Source organism: Haliotis rufescens, unplaced genomic scaffold (genome assembly GCF_023055435.1).
Source record: "Haliotis rufescens isolate VD_foot unplaced genomic scaffold, xgHalRufe1.0.p SCAF_104, whole genome shotgun sequence".
Lineage (NCBI taxonomy): Eukaryota > Metazoa > Mollusca > Gastropoda > Lepetellida > Haliotidae > Haliotis > Haliotis rufescens.
In genome coordinates this window covers 568,599-588,313 of record NW_025963785.1, presented here as the reverse complement: position 1 = coordinate 588,313, position 19,715 = coordinate 568,599, and the positions used below count along the sequence as shown (strand labels likewise).

General features: G+C 36.9%; 1 protein-coding gene across 6 annotated transcripts in view; it reads left to right on the top strand.

The window, feature by feature from the left end:
- LOC124131608 (neuroglian-like) overlaps positions 1-17,379 on the top strand; it is a 66,721-nt gene extending 49,342 nt beyond the window's left edge. For all 6 annotated transcript variants that reach the window (XM_046494984.2, XM_046494978.2, XM_046494980.2 and 3 more), the window contains exons 3-14: positions 494-602; positions 1,052-1,242; positions 2,163-2,351; positions 2,840-2,974; positions 3,700-3,796; positions 5,279-5,475; positions 7,422-7,571; positions 8,456-8,599; positions 9,000-9,320; positions 11,535-11,669; positions 12,470-12,551; positions 13,563-17,379. In XM_046494984.2, the coding sequence (XP_046350940.1) occupies positions 494-602; positions 1,052-1,242; positions 2,163-2,351; positions 2,840-2,974; positions 3,700-3,796; positions 5,279-5,475; positions 7,422-7,571; positions 8,456-8,599; positions 9,000-9,320; positions 11,535-11,669; positions 12,470-12,551; positions 13,563-13,803 (1,991 nt within the window). In that variant the 3' untranslated portion in view covers positions 13,804-17,379. The remainder of the gene's footprint in view (positions 1-493; positions 603-1,051; positions 1,243-2,162; positions 2,352-2,839; positions 2,975-3,699; positions 3,797-5,278; positions 5,476-7,421; positions 7,572-8,455; positions 8,600-8,999; positions 9,321-11,534; positions 11,670-12,469; positions 12,552-13,562) is intronic.
- The last annotated feature ends 2,336 nt before the right edge of the window (positions 17,380-19,715 follow it).

Sequence of the window (19,715 nt, the reverse complement as noted above, 5' to 3'; positions counted from 1 at the left end):
ATGTGGCTCTGGTCCTACTAGAATAATGTATGTATGTTGGACCCTGGTGACATTACCAAATGGACCTCACTTATTTGCTTTATATACTACTCAAAAGAAGTTAAGGACTACCTGATTCTTCCATATTGCTAAAATTAATCTTTCATGCCATAACAAATAAACCATATTATTATGAAGGAATTGGGTGATTTGTAAGTTCTCTTGAGCAGTATAGTATAATGTTATTAATTAATGAGTTATTGTCATATTTATTCCTACTTAAAAATTTGTGAATGCTAAAATACATAAATGTTAGTTTTATTTGCAGACAGCAATCATTTAATACATGTAGCATGAGGACTCTGAATGTGTATAATGTATGGCACATGTCTCCGGTTACCCCTGAATATATGTCATTGGTAAATGGTAATATGGTATGTCAAAGATGTTTGAACAGCTATTGCTGACAACACAGCTTTCACTGCAAATCAAACAGTAAACATTGTTGTTCCAGATAAACCACCAAAAATTATAAAACCAGAGGCACCACAGAGTTTTGATCTTGGCCAGGATGACTCACCCTTTAATTTATACTGCGAGGCTGAAGGGGAGCCCAAACCAAGGTAGGTTTTGGAACAATGGAAATTGTATCCTCCGATGTAATTTCAAAGGACTCTTATGATATGTATTACAGTACTTTTACAGATTCAGTAGTGTTTGGGTCATTAAAGCTCGAGAAGAAGTCTGATATTATGATTTGAGAAAAAAACATGAATGCAAATGTATTGTTTATGATATTGAAATGTAAATATCTGATAATGCTGATTGGCCTGTCACCAATTTGTAAAACACCAATCAGAAAGTAGCATGATGAGAGATGTCACAATTCCTTTAAATTGTTCTTATCTCATGTTGCAAATATTTTCATTGCCCATAAACAACTGTTTCATTTGTTGAGTATGAGTTAATAGTTCACAAGCTGAAGGGTTTTCTCAGCTAACTAGAGTATTCTACTTTTATAGGTAATGCAAACAAGAATGTTGACTCAAGTATATTCAAACTTCAATTGCAGATACCGCTGGGAGTTCGATGGTAAGCCTGCAGAGGGAGTAGCTTATACTTCAGATCCAGTCACTGGAACCTTGACTATAACTGGTTTCACAGAGCGAGAGGAAGGACGTTACCAGTGTTTTGCTGAGAATGAGGCAGCCCCTTCCACAATTGTAGCTGCTATGTCTCCAGTCATTACACTGCGTTTAATCAGTAAGTGTTTACAATAGAGGTGCGCAGTATTATTGGTATACCATGATTTGAAACACTAATGAAGATGAACACACAATGCCATTTAGAAAGTGGTCAAATGTGACAAATATTATATTTGGGATAACACTTTCTTCATAAAGTACAGATTCTATTACTTTTTGGATTGCGTCCCATCCAGGATTCGAACCCACACTAAATCGCATTGTGCATTGTGTATTCATGGCCTTCGGACACAGGAGCCATGCCGATTTAGACTTGTTAGAGGGGTACACAAAGTATGTGATCGGGGGTGGGGGGGGGGGGGGGGGGGTGTCTGTTGTATGGGTCCCCCCAAAATAGCTTCAAGTCATTTGGGTTATTATTAATATTTTTAGGTTCATAACAAATTACAGATGCAAAAACACTTGCAATCTATTGTGACACATATTGCAATACATGAATCATTGCAATAAATTGCAATACAAAAGTCAGGCCAATATCCACCACTAGTTCACAATGAATTTTTATTCTTTGATGTTAATGCAAAACTTTCATTTGTCAGCTTGCAGTTCAAGGGAACAGAAAAATATTTTGTATTCTTAGAATTTCTTACCTGATAAACACAGACAAAATAGACTTCCATTTATCTCTATTCACTGAAAAGTAAGATATAATTTATCAGGAGATAGTTCACTACAGATCTTCCTGTCTTTCTGTCCCATTTTGTTTCTTGAGCATAACTCATATGTTCATATATATACAGTTATTCTGCTACATTGGTCTCAATTCTTTTGTATATGCCTTATCATTCTCGCATTGATAATTTTCTATGGAACCTGACAATATGTCTGATGCAAATAGATAAATGTGGCCTCATTGAGTTACCTTGACACTGACACACCGTGATATTACTAAATACTATTCCCATTTTTGGTTTTCAGTGATGGAAAATCAGTGGCCAGACAGTGCTTTTAAGAATGTGCCTGTCACAGAGGGCAGTTACCTGAAGCTTACGTGTGATAATCAGCCCGAATCTGTTCCAAAAGCTCAATATACCTGGTACCATGTGTCTGGAGATGACACTAAGGGAGATGTGAAAAATTCTGGTCGGATATACACCGATGACAAAGGTATGTGGCCTCTTTACATGTTCCTAACCTCTCAGGGGAATGGACCCATGAAGATCCTGGCTTAATATTGAACTTCAGCAGTCCATGCTTAGGATTGGGTGGTCAGGCTCACTGACTTGGTTGATGTGTATCATCATTGATCGTATCATACATCGATGCTCATGATGTCAGTTACTGGATTGTCTTGGTCAGTCTCAGTTATTTGCAGACCAACATATAGCTTGAATATTGCTGAGTGCGGCGTTAAACAACAAACAAACAAATAAACATACATTTCAGGGGAAGTGTATGTGCACAATGTCAGAACCCTGTTATATAAGAGATATAACAATGAAAAAAATTAAATATATGAAAATAGTTTAGATCTCAGAGAACAATGTTTTGTGATGTATCAGTGTATAGCTTCAGAATTGTGCAAAGCTTTTTCAATTTAAAATATTGCAGATTAGTTATGACTTGTGATAATGCTTATTTTTTATTTGTTTAAGGTTCCCTGCATTTTATGTATGTGTTGAAAGAAGACAAGATAGATGACCAGAGTTACAAGTGTGGCATGTTTAACAGCAGAATGGATATTATCAAGCTTGGTAGTGAGAAGCAATTAGAAGTGACTCCTTCCAATCGTGAGTGTTTCAACCACCAGATTTCATGCTGAAAGTCCCTGCGAGGATTTTGGGTCAGAATAGATCCCCAGCAACCTCTCGTAACAGGTGGCCAAATTGATCGAGTGATCAGGCTCCGTGACTTGGTTGATTGTCTGTCATCGTAATCCAATGTCGTGGATGGTTGTTCACAATATCAATGACCGGATCGTATGGTTCGGGGCTGGATTTTTTACAGACCGCTGTCATATAGCTGGAATATTGCTGAATGTGGTGTTTAGTAACAAACACACACAATCAAGGTGAAAAAGTTGATGATATAACCCATGCTATTGATATTGCAAGTTCCAGCGTTTACATGATTTTAACTTGCACTGTTCAAGGCGTTCATATAAACAAACACAATATGAAAATCATTTCTTAAGTAAACATCTGTGCATGTTTTTTGGCAAAGTTTTACAAATAGAACTTGCGGAATGGCAAGCATATACCTGATATACAGTCATGTCAATAGATACAAACATCATTTTTAATCGAACAACATGCAAAGCTAGAAAAGTTTACCATAGATTTTTCCAGTAGACAGATGGGACATTCAATTAATCCTTGAGTTCATTGAAGTATGAACCTTCATATAGTGAGGGCCAAACTCAATGAACAGTGTTTCAGCCTGTTGTGTGATTATCTATATCAAGCTGCTGTTGTAGATAATCATAATGTCATGTTCTTGTTTTCTCTTGTTTTAGCTGTTCCACAGGTGAAAGCGACATCGCAGTTCCACACAAATCCTGCCAAATTTCTGAGAACACAAGATGCTGAACTTGAATGTGTCTTCAGTGGCAAGTATGTGCATTGTTGACATTCTTCTTGTGTATTATGATGTCCAGACCTGCATCACTTTGTACTTTCCACATACATTTATTTTTGCAAAACAATCCAGGTCTGTAGGTTAAAAAACAGTAAATAGTTCTTCCAATTTCATATGTATTTTTTTATTTCCTTAATGTTATGTTGGTATGAAACTAAGAAAAGGGGGTGGGAGTTTTTAAGTTATATTTTAAACAGGTCTTATTTATGGTATTTGAATAATTAGTTTATATTGATAATGACAGTAAATGATTCCATTTTTTTAACATTTTACTTATTTCTTGTTAATGGAATAAAAACACTGCCTTTTATTTTTATCCCCCCCGACACATAATGATGGGGTGATATAGCCATCAGTATGTCCGTCTGTCTGTCTGTCCCTCTGTCCGTCTGTAATCATTGTTTGTCCGGATCATATTTCCTAAACTGTACAACCTAGCTTCCCAAAACTTGGTACACTTACCAATCAGGCTCAGTAGTAGTGCCTTTTGCTATTTAGAGATTTTTAGAATTTTTTATTTTTGTCATTTCCATGGAAATATGATGAACTTAGGAAATTTGAAGGTAGTGCTCTTGTCCGGAGCATATTTCCTAAACCGTACAACCTAGCTTCACAAAACTTGGTACACTTACCAATCAGGCTCAGTAGTAGTGCCTTTTGCTATTTAGAGATTTTTAGAATATTTTATTTTTGTCGTTTCCATGGAAATATGATGAACTTAGGAAATTTGTCCAGAGTATATTTTCTAAACCGTACAACCTAGCTTCGCAAGAGGTTTTACGCCTATCAAGTAGGTTATGTGGTGGTGCCTTTGCTAACAGATTTTTTCTTTTTTTTTTCTTTTTTCAATTTAAATTGAAAATTGATGAACTTAGGGTAATGTCCTCGTCTGGAGCATAGCTTCTAAACCATGCGACAGAGATTCACCAAACTTTATGCACATATCAATCATTTTCACTAGTAGTGCACTTTGTTATTTATAGATTTTAATCTTTTTAATTTGTAGCCCCTGACATATAATTCTAAGGTGTACTATTTACTGATATCATATGCTATATATGATGTGAGCTACATAACCTAGTACATTCTCTTTATGCCTTTGTGTCATGAGGCTACTACAGCGCTATTCATATGCGAATCTGCGATGTTATTGTTATTACAATTTCATGAGATCATCAGAAAGTGAGCTACTTGAACCAATATTTAATAACCTTCATTATATTTCTGGTTTTGGCCAGATTTCCCTGCTAATCTAAATACATTTTGAAGGTACACACAGTTTACCAACATGCCACATCGGGGGGATATGTCATCTTCGGATGACTCTTGTTTTGTTTTGTTTCACAATTTTAAGAAAACCTGGCCTTTATAGGAGCAACTATATAGATGTTGCAGATTGTTGCTGAATATCTTGAAAGTTCTGTCATTTCATTTGTGTTTAAACAATTTACTTTCAGCCCACTGCCAAGTGTCACATGGAGTGACAAATCTAATAATCTAATTACCGAAAATGACAAGTTTGAATTTGTGGCTGACTCCGATAATCGCAAGCTAGTGATTAAGAACCTGGTTGAGGAGGATGAAGGCATGTACACATGTAAAGGATCTAACAGTGTTGGAAGCGGCGAAACATCCATCTTTCTGGACGTTACTTGTAAGTGAAGAGTTAACTTAGTGTCAATGTCAGGACTCCCTAAGATTTGCTTACGTCCCGTCCAGCATCCCCAATCGCTACCTACCCTTTATCCCAGCCAAAGTAAACTGGTTTTGTAACAGTGAGAGTCTTGTAATATACACCCAAGCTGTAAACACTGCTCAAGCATAGAAAACATAAGATATATTGACATATCTTCTTATGGGCAGTGTGCCTAGCTCTGAGTTGATTATTTACAGAATGTTGTGATATAGATGGGATATGAAAATGATTGCTCAATGTGGCATAAACCAACATTCACCCACTCTTATTTTGAAGTTTAGGGCATATTGATAACCTTGTTATCTCATCCCAAGTACTGTTGTTTGACTTGATCCTTGTTGCAGTTGACATGCTAGTGGTTACTCTATCCAATCCAGAGTTATTCTGTTTACTGTTCCCATCCATGGTAGATGACAAGATGGTCAAAACACAAATTCGTACATACACCCGAAACACAAGTGTCAAAACTTTTGGTGTCACCCTGGGCAAGTGGCTTAGTTCAAATGTGCCTCTGTTCACCCAGCAGCCAATGGGTACCCGGTATGTGAGGCAGCTTGGGTTGTATACTCCCCAGGTAGTTGAGAATGATAACTGGAATGCGAACGTATCCACTGGTCGTGGAACAAATAAAACCGCATTTGAGCAGATACTAGTACCTGGATACCTGTTGTATATAATAATAATAATAATAATAATAATAATAATAATAATAATAATAATAATAATAATAAGAAGAAGAAGAAGAAGAAGAAGAAGAAGAAGTTGATTTGAGGGGCTGTGGTAGACTCCATAAGTTGAAGCCCACTAATCCACAGTCTACTTCGGACACCCCCCCACCAAGCCCCTTGTTAATTTAGCGAGACAGCTAAAAATTGAATCTGAAAAATTTCAAAACCTCAAGCAAGGAGCTCACACACTCCCCCAATCTTATTAAAATCAGATCTTAGTTTTCGGTACCGCTAAACAAAGATCTGAGGACATCCCATAACGGGTCACGTCAGAACGACCTTTCACGAACTTTGACCGACCAATGAAATGACTGACAAGCAATCGACATCAGCCAATCAGAAGGCACCTTTTTCGAGCTTTGCGACACAAGTTTCAAACTGACGACTGCGCTTCGAAACATATTTTGCTGTATTCTCGATATAAAAAATTAAAACTGATAAAAAGAACATTCTGGAATGGCTTATAGATGGCCTAGATTGAATGGATAAAATAAAAAAACGCAACTGTCGTTCGGAATACCCCATACCTGTCAACTCTCACGCATCTCGCGTCACTCTCAAGCATTTATCACTTATGTCACGCTCACACGCAAGGTTGGGAAATTCTCACGCATTCATATAAAATGTAGACAAAAATAAAAATTTTCAGAATACGTGCTCTCTAAGGCCATTAAAATGGTCTTAAAAATCCTTGTAAACCAGTTTTTGCCAGTGGGGGCTTAGCCCTGGACCCAGCAGGGCTTGCAGACCCTGAACCCTGGCTTCTCATTCATTTAGACATCCAGGGGTTGACAGCTATGATACCCTCTGTTAATTTTTTCGAGGTTGCATGATGAGAAAATGGGATGTCCTCAGATCTTTGTTTAGCGATAGTGAGAACTAGGATCTGAATTTAATGAGATTGCACACTCCCCTTACCAAAATGGCGGAACGTATCCGATATAATGCCATCTAGCCAATTATTTTTGTATTTTTCAACAGACAACCTTAAGTCTTTTGAAAAATCTAAAGATTTAATAGCATGGTTACAGCAAAAACAGGAATGTATGGCGTAATAGAGGTAGTATTCTCAGCATTATATATAACGGTAACTATTGTTTGATTTCTGGTGGCTCCCGCCATGATTTTGCTTGAAGATTGTTAAAAGCAGCGTCAAATCATGCTTACTTTTTTCAGCTGGCCCTATCTGGATTGAGGCACTGAGTTCCCAGACTATCCCAGAAAAGAAGAATGCTGTTTTTACGTGCAAGGCTAGACCAGCAATTGGAGAAACGGAACTTAATCCTCCTGTATGGTTCAGAAATGGAAACCCAATGCCAGTTCAAAGTGAGTTGTTTATACATGATGGGCACATGTTCAGTGCCATATATTCCAATTCTGATTGTCAGTGTTCGAAATTAGGCTTGGAAGTCAAGAGGTCCTTTTTATTAACCTCTGTTTATAAGTTTCAGAAGATTCAAAGGACTGTTTAATGTGGAACACTGCAGTTTCATTGATTGTTGGTTCCAACAGCCATCTGAGTTTGTTTTTTGACCAGGGGGCCAAGTTGTTCCTAACATGAATATTTTAGGAGCCAAGTATAAGCCTTTTTTTCAATGAGCCATACTCAAGACTGTGTTTGAAAATTGGTAAAGTCTTTTTTTCCAGAGTTACGTCCCTTGCTGCATGTTTTAGATTTTGAGCGTACACACTTACGGCCCTTAATCCATGTTATTTACGACGTGCCTCGTGTCTATAATGGGGACAAGTTTTCTCAGAAACTGCTGAAGTTAGCTTTTCTAGGAGATACTTATCAAGACTGAGTTTGAGAATTAGTGTCACATATTATTTTTTCCAGAGAAGGGTTTTTGTGTGTATTAATTTCACATTTGATAATTTCTTCTGATGACATAAAGTGACCCAATTGCAAATCTCTTCTTAAGGCTTATAGGACTCTTTTTTTAATAGTTTATTTTCTCTACTATATGAACAAACAAAACTCTAATGTGCCCCATGGCAAGGGATAGTGATAATGTAGTTCCTGCTAGGTTACCTAATTTGCATATTCATTGGATTGAGATGATCAGATTGGTTATTGCATCTTTAACACTATCCATCATATGATCATATCTTAATCTATCCCAGTCACATACTTTAGATATGAGAGCGGATGTGTCACGGTTGTAAGATATTTGCATTAATGAACTTTTGTTGTTTTGTCTTGTTTTCAGATAGCGTAAAGTTTGAATTCAGTGATAATGCAAAGGTATTAACAGTGATGAATTTAAACAAGGAAACCGATATCATGTGCTTCCAGTGTAATGTTAGTAACAACGTTGGATACGAATTTGGTGATGCCTGCCTCAATGTAATTGGTAAGTATTTAACATCATCTGAAATATTTGTCGTCATAAACTATTCTTGTGTTTGTATGCACACATACGTCATCATTCTTAAAGGGCACAGATGTCCAAGTTGTCTCAAGGTGCTGCAATGTGCTATGCAGAGTTGCATCCCTTAGTCTTGCCAGAAACCTATGATTGTGGGTTTGAATAACCTGATCACTCTGATTTTGTTTCTAAAAAGCCTGCATCCCTTGTTGTGCTTATGGATATGGTGTTGTGGGAGTGACAGCAAATATTAAGTTGTTCTGCTAACTTGCTGATGTTAGACGATAAGTACTTCTTGTAGTTAAGCTGGTGGATATGGTGTGCTGGTGATGTTTTAGTTGTTGTGCTGGTCATACTGAGAAATTGAATGTACTTTTTTTTTCAGAACCAATTGTCATACTGTCAGAGCCTCAACTCAAGCAAGAAATTACGAAAGGCGATATTGTCAATTTGACTGTGACTGGCAAGACGGATCCTGGTTTTGTTCTGAGGTATCGATGGCGGTTTGGCAACAACACATATGAGATGTCTCCTCCTCCACATGTTATATACAATGAAACATCAAAATCAGCGTACATCAACACAACTGATCTGAGTGATGAGGAATATGACAAGATAAATGGAACATACTACAGAGACCTGTACCATGCCTTTGACAGCAGCACTGTTGCCATTGAAGTTATTGTTACAGAGCTTCCTGTTATAGGTAAGTAATACATATATCTTTCTCTCAGATACACACTCACACACATTTGCACACACACATTTGCACACACACACCATGCACACACACGCACACACACATGCACACAAACAGCACACAAAGACATACACACAAAGACATACACACATGCTCATGCACACGCATACACAAAGACACAAGCAAATTGCATTTAGTTAGTCAGTGATTAAAAGCTCTTATCAACTGAGTTCCTTTGAAGCCCAACTTTACCAAACAAATGTCAGTTCATCCATCATATGTAAAAATAACCACAACTGCCAACATGCTCCAAAATTTAGCTCAGATTGTAACTGTTGTACCTGGGGATGACCTTATCAAAGGCTGATACCAGCTATACAGTCTTGTGCTTGGTTTCTGCAAGGCATGATCAACACTGAGAAATGAACCTTCAAGATATGTTCATTGCAATCTATTGCATATTGTATTGGGAAAGCATGATGCATGGTCAATGTTTTAAACATGTTTGAACCTTTCATTCAAAATCTTTTTTCTTGAATTATGAAAATAATGGTGAGTGACTTAAGTTTTGCTATCATGTGTACACAAGTATCTCAGTTAAAAGCACAGCCAATGATTTAAAAATTTGGTTTCTAGTTTCTGTGTATATGTAGACGTTCACTGGCATCTATCTTTCGTTAAGGTTACATTCTAAACTTCTACCTTTCACTGAGTCAAATTGTCTTTTGTCATGTTTTATAGACAAGCATGGGATACTGGGACCTTATTCTGACCCCAAGATTTCCATTGGGTACATCTTAGAAATATTTGTGATAAACAGTAAACAGTTCAGTATCCCATGCTTGTGATTTGAAAAAAACAGAATGAAATATCTGTCTTTGACGTTAGCCACTAGTCCAGAGTCAAGTAGAAGCAGCAGAGCTAATAATAATCCATATAGTAACACCAACATCAAGTGAAAAAGATGCTAAGAGGCATGAGGGGGCCAGTAATCTCTAAAGTATTTTGTATTATACTGTAGACTTCGTTCTCATGGTATGCAACATGTCCTGAATTGGTCACGTGTTATTGCATTCTTTTCCCAATGAACAGTTTCAAAGGATGGCTTTAGGATAGATATGGTTTTACAGGATAGACCCTTGTCCTTTATTTAAATAATCTCTGGTTTTTAATAGTTTGCTGTCAACTTGTATGTTCCAAAACTGTATAAACAGAACACACTAAATCAATATGAACACTTTCCTGTTAAAATTTCCAAAGCTAGACATCAGATCCTTGTTGCCTTGTTAGTGAATGCTAAACCATATATGAATTATTAAAACTTGTGCATGGAAACTTTGTTTTAACAAGGCAAGGGAATATTAACAAAGTAATAAACAAGAATTTAGCAGTTGAATTGGAGATATCTGGTTTGTGGTTGCAGGGGGGAATTTAATACTGGAATAACAATTTCAAAATATATATTCAAACACTTAACACTCATTGAAAAGAAATAGATGACTTGTTAAGTATTCACACTTTCAATTTCTAAGGGAAATTCTTGACATGTCATGTGACATTTGTTCACATTCACAAAGTTTCGTCCTTTTCTCTTCTTAGTCTTTCATTCCAACTGTTTCTTAGACAGAAAAGTGTGGATTTTGCAACATATTTCCCCTTTTTTAAAAATAATAATTTTAAAAAACATGATCGTTTCTTTTGATGTCAGATAAATATGGCTAATGCTTTAGAAGTGACTTCAGGATCCTGAGGTTAATTTGCCCTAGACAAGAATATTGTCATGGTTTGATATTGACACATACCATTGATCTAAGTTGCAAGACACAGTATATTAGGGTGCAAATGATTTCAAGACTTGCCATGATTAAAAGGTTATGACTTCATCAATGTGTTAAAAAAGATATTTCAATTACGGCTTTTTATGATTACAGAATATACAAATTTCACACTTATTTACATGAGCCTTTTTTCTGAAGTAGTCTCAGATACTTAATCCTACAAATAAGTGTGACTGAAAATTGAAGTTTTTAGCTGTTAAGTTGTGTTGTCATTCTTAAGCCATTATTTTGCAGACAACTGATGAGCTAAACCTTGGTATATGTTTAGTATGTATAAGTTATTATTTCAAGATGTCAGATAGATACTGTCAAGAAAGGGCCTGATGGTGCTGTCTATATGCAGGATTTATTGAAGCACTCTAATACTGTGTTTGTATTCCAGTTCCTGCTCCAGCAGTAGCTGCAGGCATGGATCTGTGGTGGATTGCCCTCATCGTCGCACTCATCATCCTTATCATCGTCATCGTCCTCATCACCATCATCTGTAACAGGAAGCGACAGGAGGGTACCTACCCATGTGAGTAAACCTTCCACAATACCAAATCACTATCAGTCTTTGCACAAACAGCAGGAAGGAGTCCAAGATTCTTCCCTTGGGAATATGTGAGCAAACCCAAAATGGGGATAGGTGTTACAGTTTGTGTCCTGGATGATTGTGTGTAATTGTGCCCCAAAGGCATAGATCATTGCGGGGCGGTCGGGTAGCCTAGTGGTTAAAGCGTTCGCTCGTCACGACGAAGGCCCGGGTTCGATTCCCGACATGGGTACAATGTGTGAAGCCCATTTCTGGTGTCCCCCGCCGTGATATTGCTGGAATATTGCTAAAAGCGGCGTAAAACTATACTCACTCACTCACTCACCATAGATCATTGCTCATTCTGTCAACCACTGGTTTGCCTGGCTAAGATGTATTTACAGGGTCATGATATAGCTCTGTAAAGTTATGTTTTGGGCCATATTTTCTAGGGGTCAACTCCTTACATTCTAAGATGTGTATGACAATAATATTCTATGAGATTGTGATGTAATTGTGTGACATTGTAGGGCAGTCAGTTTAGGGGTAATGGGTGTGAGAGGGATTGGAGTAAGGCTGAGACCATTTCGTCTCTGCATTTTATTGTCAGTTGATCAGATTAGTAGTGGATAAATGTTCATACTATTGTATCCTTTGCTCCCTGTATAAATTCTTCAGCTTTCATATTGTTGACTGCAATGGAACCAGCCTCCATTCACTCACTAGTGATATGCCCAATAAATGCTCATTAATATTTTTTTTTAAGTGTCTGTGATCTGATGGTAACATTTGTTCTGTTTTAGTGGACAAGAAAGAAAGAGCTAATGATATTGACCCAGAGAAAGAACTTGCTGACAGCGGCTTCCACGACTTGTCTCGTGCCCCGTAAGTCACTTCTTTTTTCCAGTGTATATTCCTTCATGCAACTTAAATCAATTGTTCATAACTGTAGCAGGTTACAAGAAGGTTTGAAGACTACTCCATAATGATTACAAGACCACTTGAACCCATATTCATGTATGTCTCAGTTCCATAGACAAATTTGCTTGGTAACTACGGTGAAACCTTTTTCTAATAAAACAATAATAGGTTCATAGAGAATCTGACCCAAGTTTCTTTTAATATCACACACACGATAAAAGTTTAAAATTAAGAGGCAAAGTTCATTGCCATGGCCTTCAAATGTCATTGCAGCGATATCTCCCAGGGTGCTGTTGTACAAAACAACCTTAGGGCTTAAATGATCATAAGCCTATGTTAAAGTATGGGAGTTACGATCTCTTTTGCGCTAAGATCCCTTTGTACAAGATTGCTTGATCTCAACCTACTGATATCTGTTGATATAAATGATATCTATGACGAGTGTCCTACCTACGACACAAGGGTGAGATTCTATTTATCATCCAACATTATTCTTCCAACTCTTTGTTTGTAAACAGTAATAAGCAGTATCTTAAGTGTAAAAAGCACTGCTGACCAGCTTCAGTAGGAGAGAGAGACTATTGATGTCATTTGATTGTAACATGATGGTAACCGATGACATCACAATGGTCTGCAAAGCATTGTGATGCAATTTCTCCTGGGAGAGATCGCTTGATCTCATCCAAGAGATAACTCCTGTGGAGACCAGTTTTGGATCTGCAGTTATCTGCATTTTGAGACAAGCAGAGTGCTGATATGAGATCATTGTGCCAATATTGGTAGCATCTTCAATACTGTTTCAAGTGAAATGAGTTGGAGAAATGTTTCACTACAGTTTGGTCATAGTATTCTGTAATTTTGTAAAAGGAACTTTTTTAATCAGTTTCAATATCTGCAGAATAAGAAAAAAACTCATGAAGTAAACAAAGGTACATGCTTAGGAATTAATAAAAGAATGATTCATTTTCTCTTCAGTGGTGACGATGACTTCCCCAATAAGAAGCCTGGCGGCCTGAACCCCAACTTTGACTATAATGATGACATGGACATGGGGGATGATGACGAGTCACTTATGGAGTACGAGGGAGGTGAATTTGATACCAAGTTTAACGAAGATGGATCATTTATTGGACAATACACTTCCAAAAACAAAACACCAGATGTGACACAGAGCCCAATGCCTCTAAACCACAACGCCACTGAGTCCCAGATTTAGTGGGTGGAGGTCTGACATACCATTGGATTTTGCGGGCTTGATATTAATTGTGTTGACAAAAAAAGGGCAGTTGTGTTCTTGATACAGATCAAACATCAGTGTGAGTGCTATCTTGTGAGCCCAAGAGAGGTGTATATGGCCAAAAAACAGCTTTTATGAAGTATTGGTAAATGTGTTTATTTTTTAATCAAATTACAATTTCGCATTGATAAATGAAAGACGATAACATTGTTTTTTTTTATCAATAAGCTAATAATTTGGATTTATTGAGAGTACCAGTTTGGTTGACCTTTCTTTGAAGCAGCAGGCAGCATGAAGCATTTATGCAGATACTATAGCAAATAGGGCAAGCTAGCCTGATCAGTGCCTGTAGGCCCAGCAGTCCTCTATGTGCTCCCTACGCACATCTTGGACTGTTTTCAGCATTCACTTTGAAGAAAAAGGAGTGAAGATTTCTTTCCTTTTTTATGTTTGCTAAAGATGGACTTTCTTTTGTGAAGAGATATTAGGAGTGTATTGTTAACCTCTGTAACCATGGTTGCAGAGATAAAATTAAGTATTGGCTACAGTTCTTTTTCTAGTCTCCCAGTGTACACCTGTGCTGCAAACCTATCAGCTTGCATCAGGACCATATCCTCCAAAATAGAGTTTGATGGTTATTGAGAAGATGGTTACTAAGAGAGTTAAGGGAAGATTTAACACAGCAGGGTAAAATATGATATTCATAACTGTAGTCAATTTTTCTTGTGTTTATTTCACAACATAAAATGTGCACAAGAATCTTTCATTTCCTGTGGTATTGTCTTGCAGTAATCAAGACATTTTACACACCCTTATATCATTCAAAGATAGTTATGACTACAATACATGATCTCATGTCAAATGAAAGGTAAAACTGTTATGTTTTCTGTGTGGGGGCAATTTACAGAGTTGCATCCCTTTGCATTGAGCATTCCCTGCTCGTGGGTTCAAATCCCAGATTCACCCTAATTATGACCCCTGGTGTGTCTGCACCATGTCAATGCTTACCAAAGTAAACGGTAATGATATGAATCAATTTGGACTTACTTTCTTCACACGTTAAGCTGACATGCCGTAATATAACTAAAATACTGTTCAAATTAGAATTGAATCTAATTTGTGTGAAATAATACACTGTAGGTGATGTTATTATATTGTGTAAACTTTTAGCTCCAACTGAATGTAGTATTAACTTGATGAGCCCCTTGTTGGAAGTTTTTGGAGTAGTACTGTTCTAGTGAAGAGAATACCTCACTCAGTACCTGGTAAGGAGGGGATATTCATATGGTGCTCTGGTGTACTAGATCTTCAAACAATAATCAGCGGAAGTAGGACAGATTACTTGCATGGAATCATCACATTACATGTTTAACGAAAATTTAACCTCTTTAAAGAAATGAAATGTTGATTTCGAAACCATAAAAGCTATTTTTGTGGGAACAAAGTATATTTTTATATCATCTGTATATTTGTGCAGTTCGGGGCATTACACATGGGTATGTTGATTGGCAATGTAATCTGAACATTCCCGATAGTCCACAAAGATCTTTCGTTGGATTTGTTAAATTTTGTGAGATTTCGAGTTATCAGTATTCCAGTTTGACTTGTTTAAAGAGTTCCCATTCCACTCAAAGATGCTGGGTTTTTTTTAGATTTTGTTTGTGTCACTTCAATACTATACATTTATGTCCTGAGTGTTGACACCTCATGGTTGTGTCAGGTGAACATGTTGTATACAAATGTGTCTACATATGGTCAGTGACTGAATGGTGTCAAGTTCCACCATACATCACGGAGTGTACTAAGCATGTTTTAATATATATCATTCCAACATGCCGCATTCTTGAACAAATGCGCTTTGAAATATGTCCATTTATCATTTGAGTTGATTGATGTGGATGTGGCAGTGTAATGGACGAAAAGTGCACTTACGTTGACTCAAACCATCTGTTGTAGTCATCCAAGCAATCTATGCCAATTATCGGTCAAAATTTGTTAAAATCATGTCGAGAGTTTCCTTTGCTTTTGTAAAAACAATAAGAATGTTCAAATTTTATATGCTTTGGAATTTGCCTGTTATGTCATTCTTATCTCATAGCTAACATTGTTTTGGTGGCAGAGGTTTGTGGTCACCAGTCTGACTGCGACGATATTATTTAGATAATAATGATGTATGAGTAGTTCATTCCTTAACTTTGTTTAATTTGTGTTGCATTAGAGTTGATATGTACCTTTCATACTAAATTACTGTTCCAGTAAAATTTATGCTCACATAAGTTGTGTTTCTGTGTATTTCTTTTGTATAAATTCAGGTTGTTATGGTAGTTCCTCACTAGCCATATATGTTTTATGCAAAATTATTTCATTTGATGTCTTTAATGATTTTATGATATTGTGTATGCGTCTTGTATTGGTTGGTGTATGTAGAGGACAACCAAATGCTTGAGTTGTTGTCATATTGTTTACATGTTTAGTCACTTTTAAGTGAATTTTATATGACATGTTGTTTTATATGAACTGCCATCCTGGTTAACTGTATACCCTCCGTGTATATAAAAAGTTATTTATTTTATACTTCCTTACACGTGCGAAAGGTGTTAGCCGGTGGGATGGCAAAATCATTTTTTACTTGTACATTAATACCATGTTAACCATTGTGTATCCTGCATCGTGCAATGTCACTTTCATTTTTCCTGTGTAGACGACTCACGTTTATTGTACATTACATCAAGTAAGACATAGCAATCATATCGCAGTTACATTCCAATGAATTCCAGTGTGAAACTTCAAAATATGGTTATTGTTAAATCATTAAGTTTATCAAATTGGGTTATTATTAATATATTTTGTGTCAAAATGTCAATATTTGAAAACATTTTTTTTTTAAATGAAGGAATTTATGTAACAACCATATTGAATGTAATTGCTGTAATTTTCCTCTGTTATGTGTTGCTGCAATCTTAGCGGTAGGCTGGTAGCCTGGTAGCCAGCAGTTGACTCAGCATTTAGCCTGGCCAGCTTGCTTGTAGTGTGTTGAGCTGCTCCCTAGGCCTGCTCTCAGCTTGTTTACAAGGTGCAGTATCTATAACCAGCATCACAGGTGCACTACTACCAGTTGTCTGGTCACCAATGATACCATTTCAATAAATATTACATGCATTGCTGCATGCTAGTATGTCAGAATGTTCAAAAATTGAAATTGATATCTTTGTTTAATTTAATAAGAAAATGGACAAAGAATATGAACAATTGAAGGTATGTCTGTAAAGTTTTTTATTTCAGATGCTAAGTTTGACATCTTGTGGAGACGTTATGATTCCTTGAACCTGCCATCTTTCTCATTGGTCCTCTTGGCAGCTACAATGTCTTTGCCCTGTGTATATCCTGGTTGTGTATATATTGATCTGTACATAGACTGCGTATAACTTGTAGATGAAACGCTTGCCATTGACCTATCAACATCATACTTCCGGAGGGACCTTTCCACGTAATTGTTAAACTGTTTTTTTTTTATAAACATGGTCTCATTCCTTAGCAATAAAGCTTTGAATGATGTTTGACTTTCTCTTTTCTTTTGTACCTCGGATTACATATATGCTTCAGCAGAAAACATGGATGGAGAAATCACTGGATGTCAAGAATAGGGCCATTCAGGACGAGTGCATTTGTTTCTTGGGAGTGACATGGACCATTTGTTGGGAAAAGTAATGTGCACTGTTAAGAGGGTCCTGGGGTCTTTGAGGTCTTCTAAGGAAAAGACCCATGAGGCTTAACTTTTAACATTACGGTTATGCACCGTGAATAGCTGCAAGATTGCTGATGCAGCATTAAGCAATAATTAATTACTCATATGGTTCATGACAAAGACCCCTTCTCGGTTTTCATGCATAATTTCAAACAGTGTGTGTGTGTGTGTAGAGTACATGTCCATGAGTTGTAAAATGACTGCATTGTTTGATCTCCTGGACTGAGCTTATGTCATGTTACTTCAAGAAAACTAACTTTATTTTTAATTTTTTTCTCTTATCTACTTGGGGGCACAGGTGGTCCAGTCTTGTATAAATATAGGATAATATAGGTTCAATTCGCATTATGGCTATCAAAAATGAACGTTGTGTTCATATCAAGAGGCCAGTTTATAAAACGTCAATTTTAAAACCTTGGTATTACAACTGAAATGTGAAACCTCAAAGCAGGTTTAGAAGTGACCCATTCAAAACTTAGGTTTGGAAAAGAACCACTTCAAAACCTAGGTTTAGAAGATGAGCTGGTTATTTAGTTTACCCAAGGTTGTCAGGAACCTAAAGCAATATAGGGTAACACAATGATAGGTTCATTATTCTGGTACACCAAGTGCATTCCTTAGACCTATTAGCTCGGATGGTTGCCATGGTGATGCTTGAAACTTTATTCAAGCACGTTTCCACAAAAGGATCGAAAGAAGGTGGAAGAAATGCTTAGTGGGAGATATAAGAATATCAATATACAATTTAATGTAAAATTTACAATGCTATGTTAAATAAAATCAGTATATTGCTGCAAATAATTAATCAACTGGCATAGTGTCTAAAACTCAGTCACTGAGCAAGGCATGAGGCTGAAACTTTAGTAAGCATGGCCAACACCATTAGATTCATGCTTGTTTATGATAACAGGTTGCTCTTTAATTGCATTTGTCTGCAAATAATTAACTGGCAGTGTCCAACTGTGATTTTGGAATCTAAAATAATTAGTCAAAACCTACCAGTTAAATGGTTGCACTGTGCAACACTTAGACAAGTTGAACATAGTTCTTTTCTAAGGTTAAGCAGTGCATACCTATCGTCGAAGCTTTGTTTTCAAATCATTTCGGACAATGCAAGTTGCAAGTGTTTTCTCAAAACGAAATAAAAGAAAGTTGCAAAATTGGTGTCCCTGTATATATTATTGCAAAGTTACTACCTACTTAGGACGTATTTGCGATATGGGTTCTGAGAACATCTTCCTTTCAAGTTCTATATTTTAGTCTTCAATGCTTGCTATATCTATTTACACAGGACAACAGCTTACAATAATATCTTTCACTGATCAATTGTACATAATAACATGAGGAAAATCTATCTAATTGTATACATGAATTTCCATCTGGAACAGAACCAATGACGTCATTGGAACACCCCGCTCCCAGTTCAAAGCTTTTTCACCTCTTTCGCAAAAGAGCTCACTTAGATATAATTTGTGTCCTAAGAAAGGCATTGCGATAGGTTTGAGATAGCTTCAAGCCTAGCTCTTATGGCAGTGGTAAGTTGCTAAGATTTGTTTTAGTTAAGACATCTTTGTGAAGACTGCCTGCAACATAAACAGGACATGTAGAAACAAGTGGATTCACATTGCTTCATTCCAGTAAGACATATGCCATTGTATAGGACCATAAAGTAACAAGCATTCTTCATGCATTGACAACTGTTTGAACAGTCAGATTGCAGCATTCACAGTTGTTTTAGAAATAAAAATTATACATTATACAACCCTACCGCTCGAGCTGTATCTATGTACATGGATTTGCATGGGTGTTCACAAAGAGGCATGGGATCAGAACAGGCTCTCTGACTTGGTGGATGCATGTCATCGTATCCCTATTGCATATGCTCATGATGTCAATCACTGGACTCATTTATTTACAGACCCCTGTCATATAGCTGGAATACTGCTGAGTGCAGCGTCAAACAGCCCAAGCCAAATCACTTTAAACACAGTGTTCAATTTATACCCACAGCTGCTATTCATGTAATTTTCAAGTATTTGTAGTGCTTTAAGATACAGGGTGGATGACTACTTTATCAGGATATTAAAATACAAAGGGAGAGGCAAAGAACTTGTACACACAAAGGAGTGACTTGATGCCACCATTT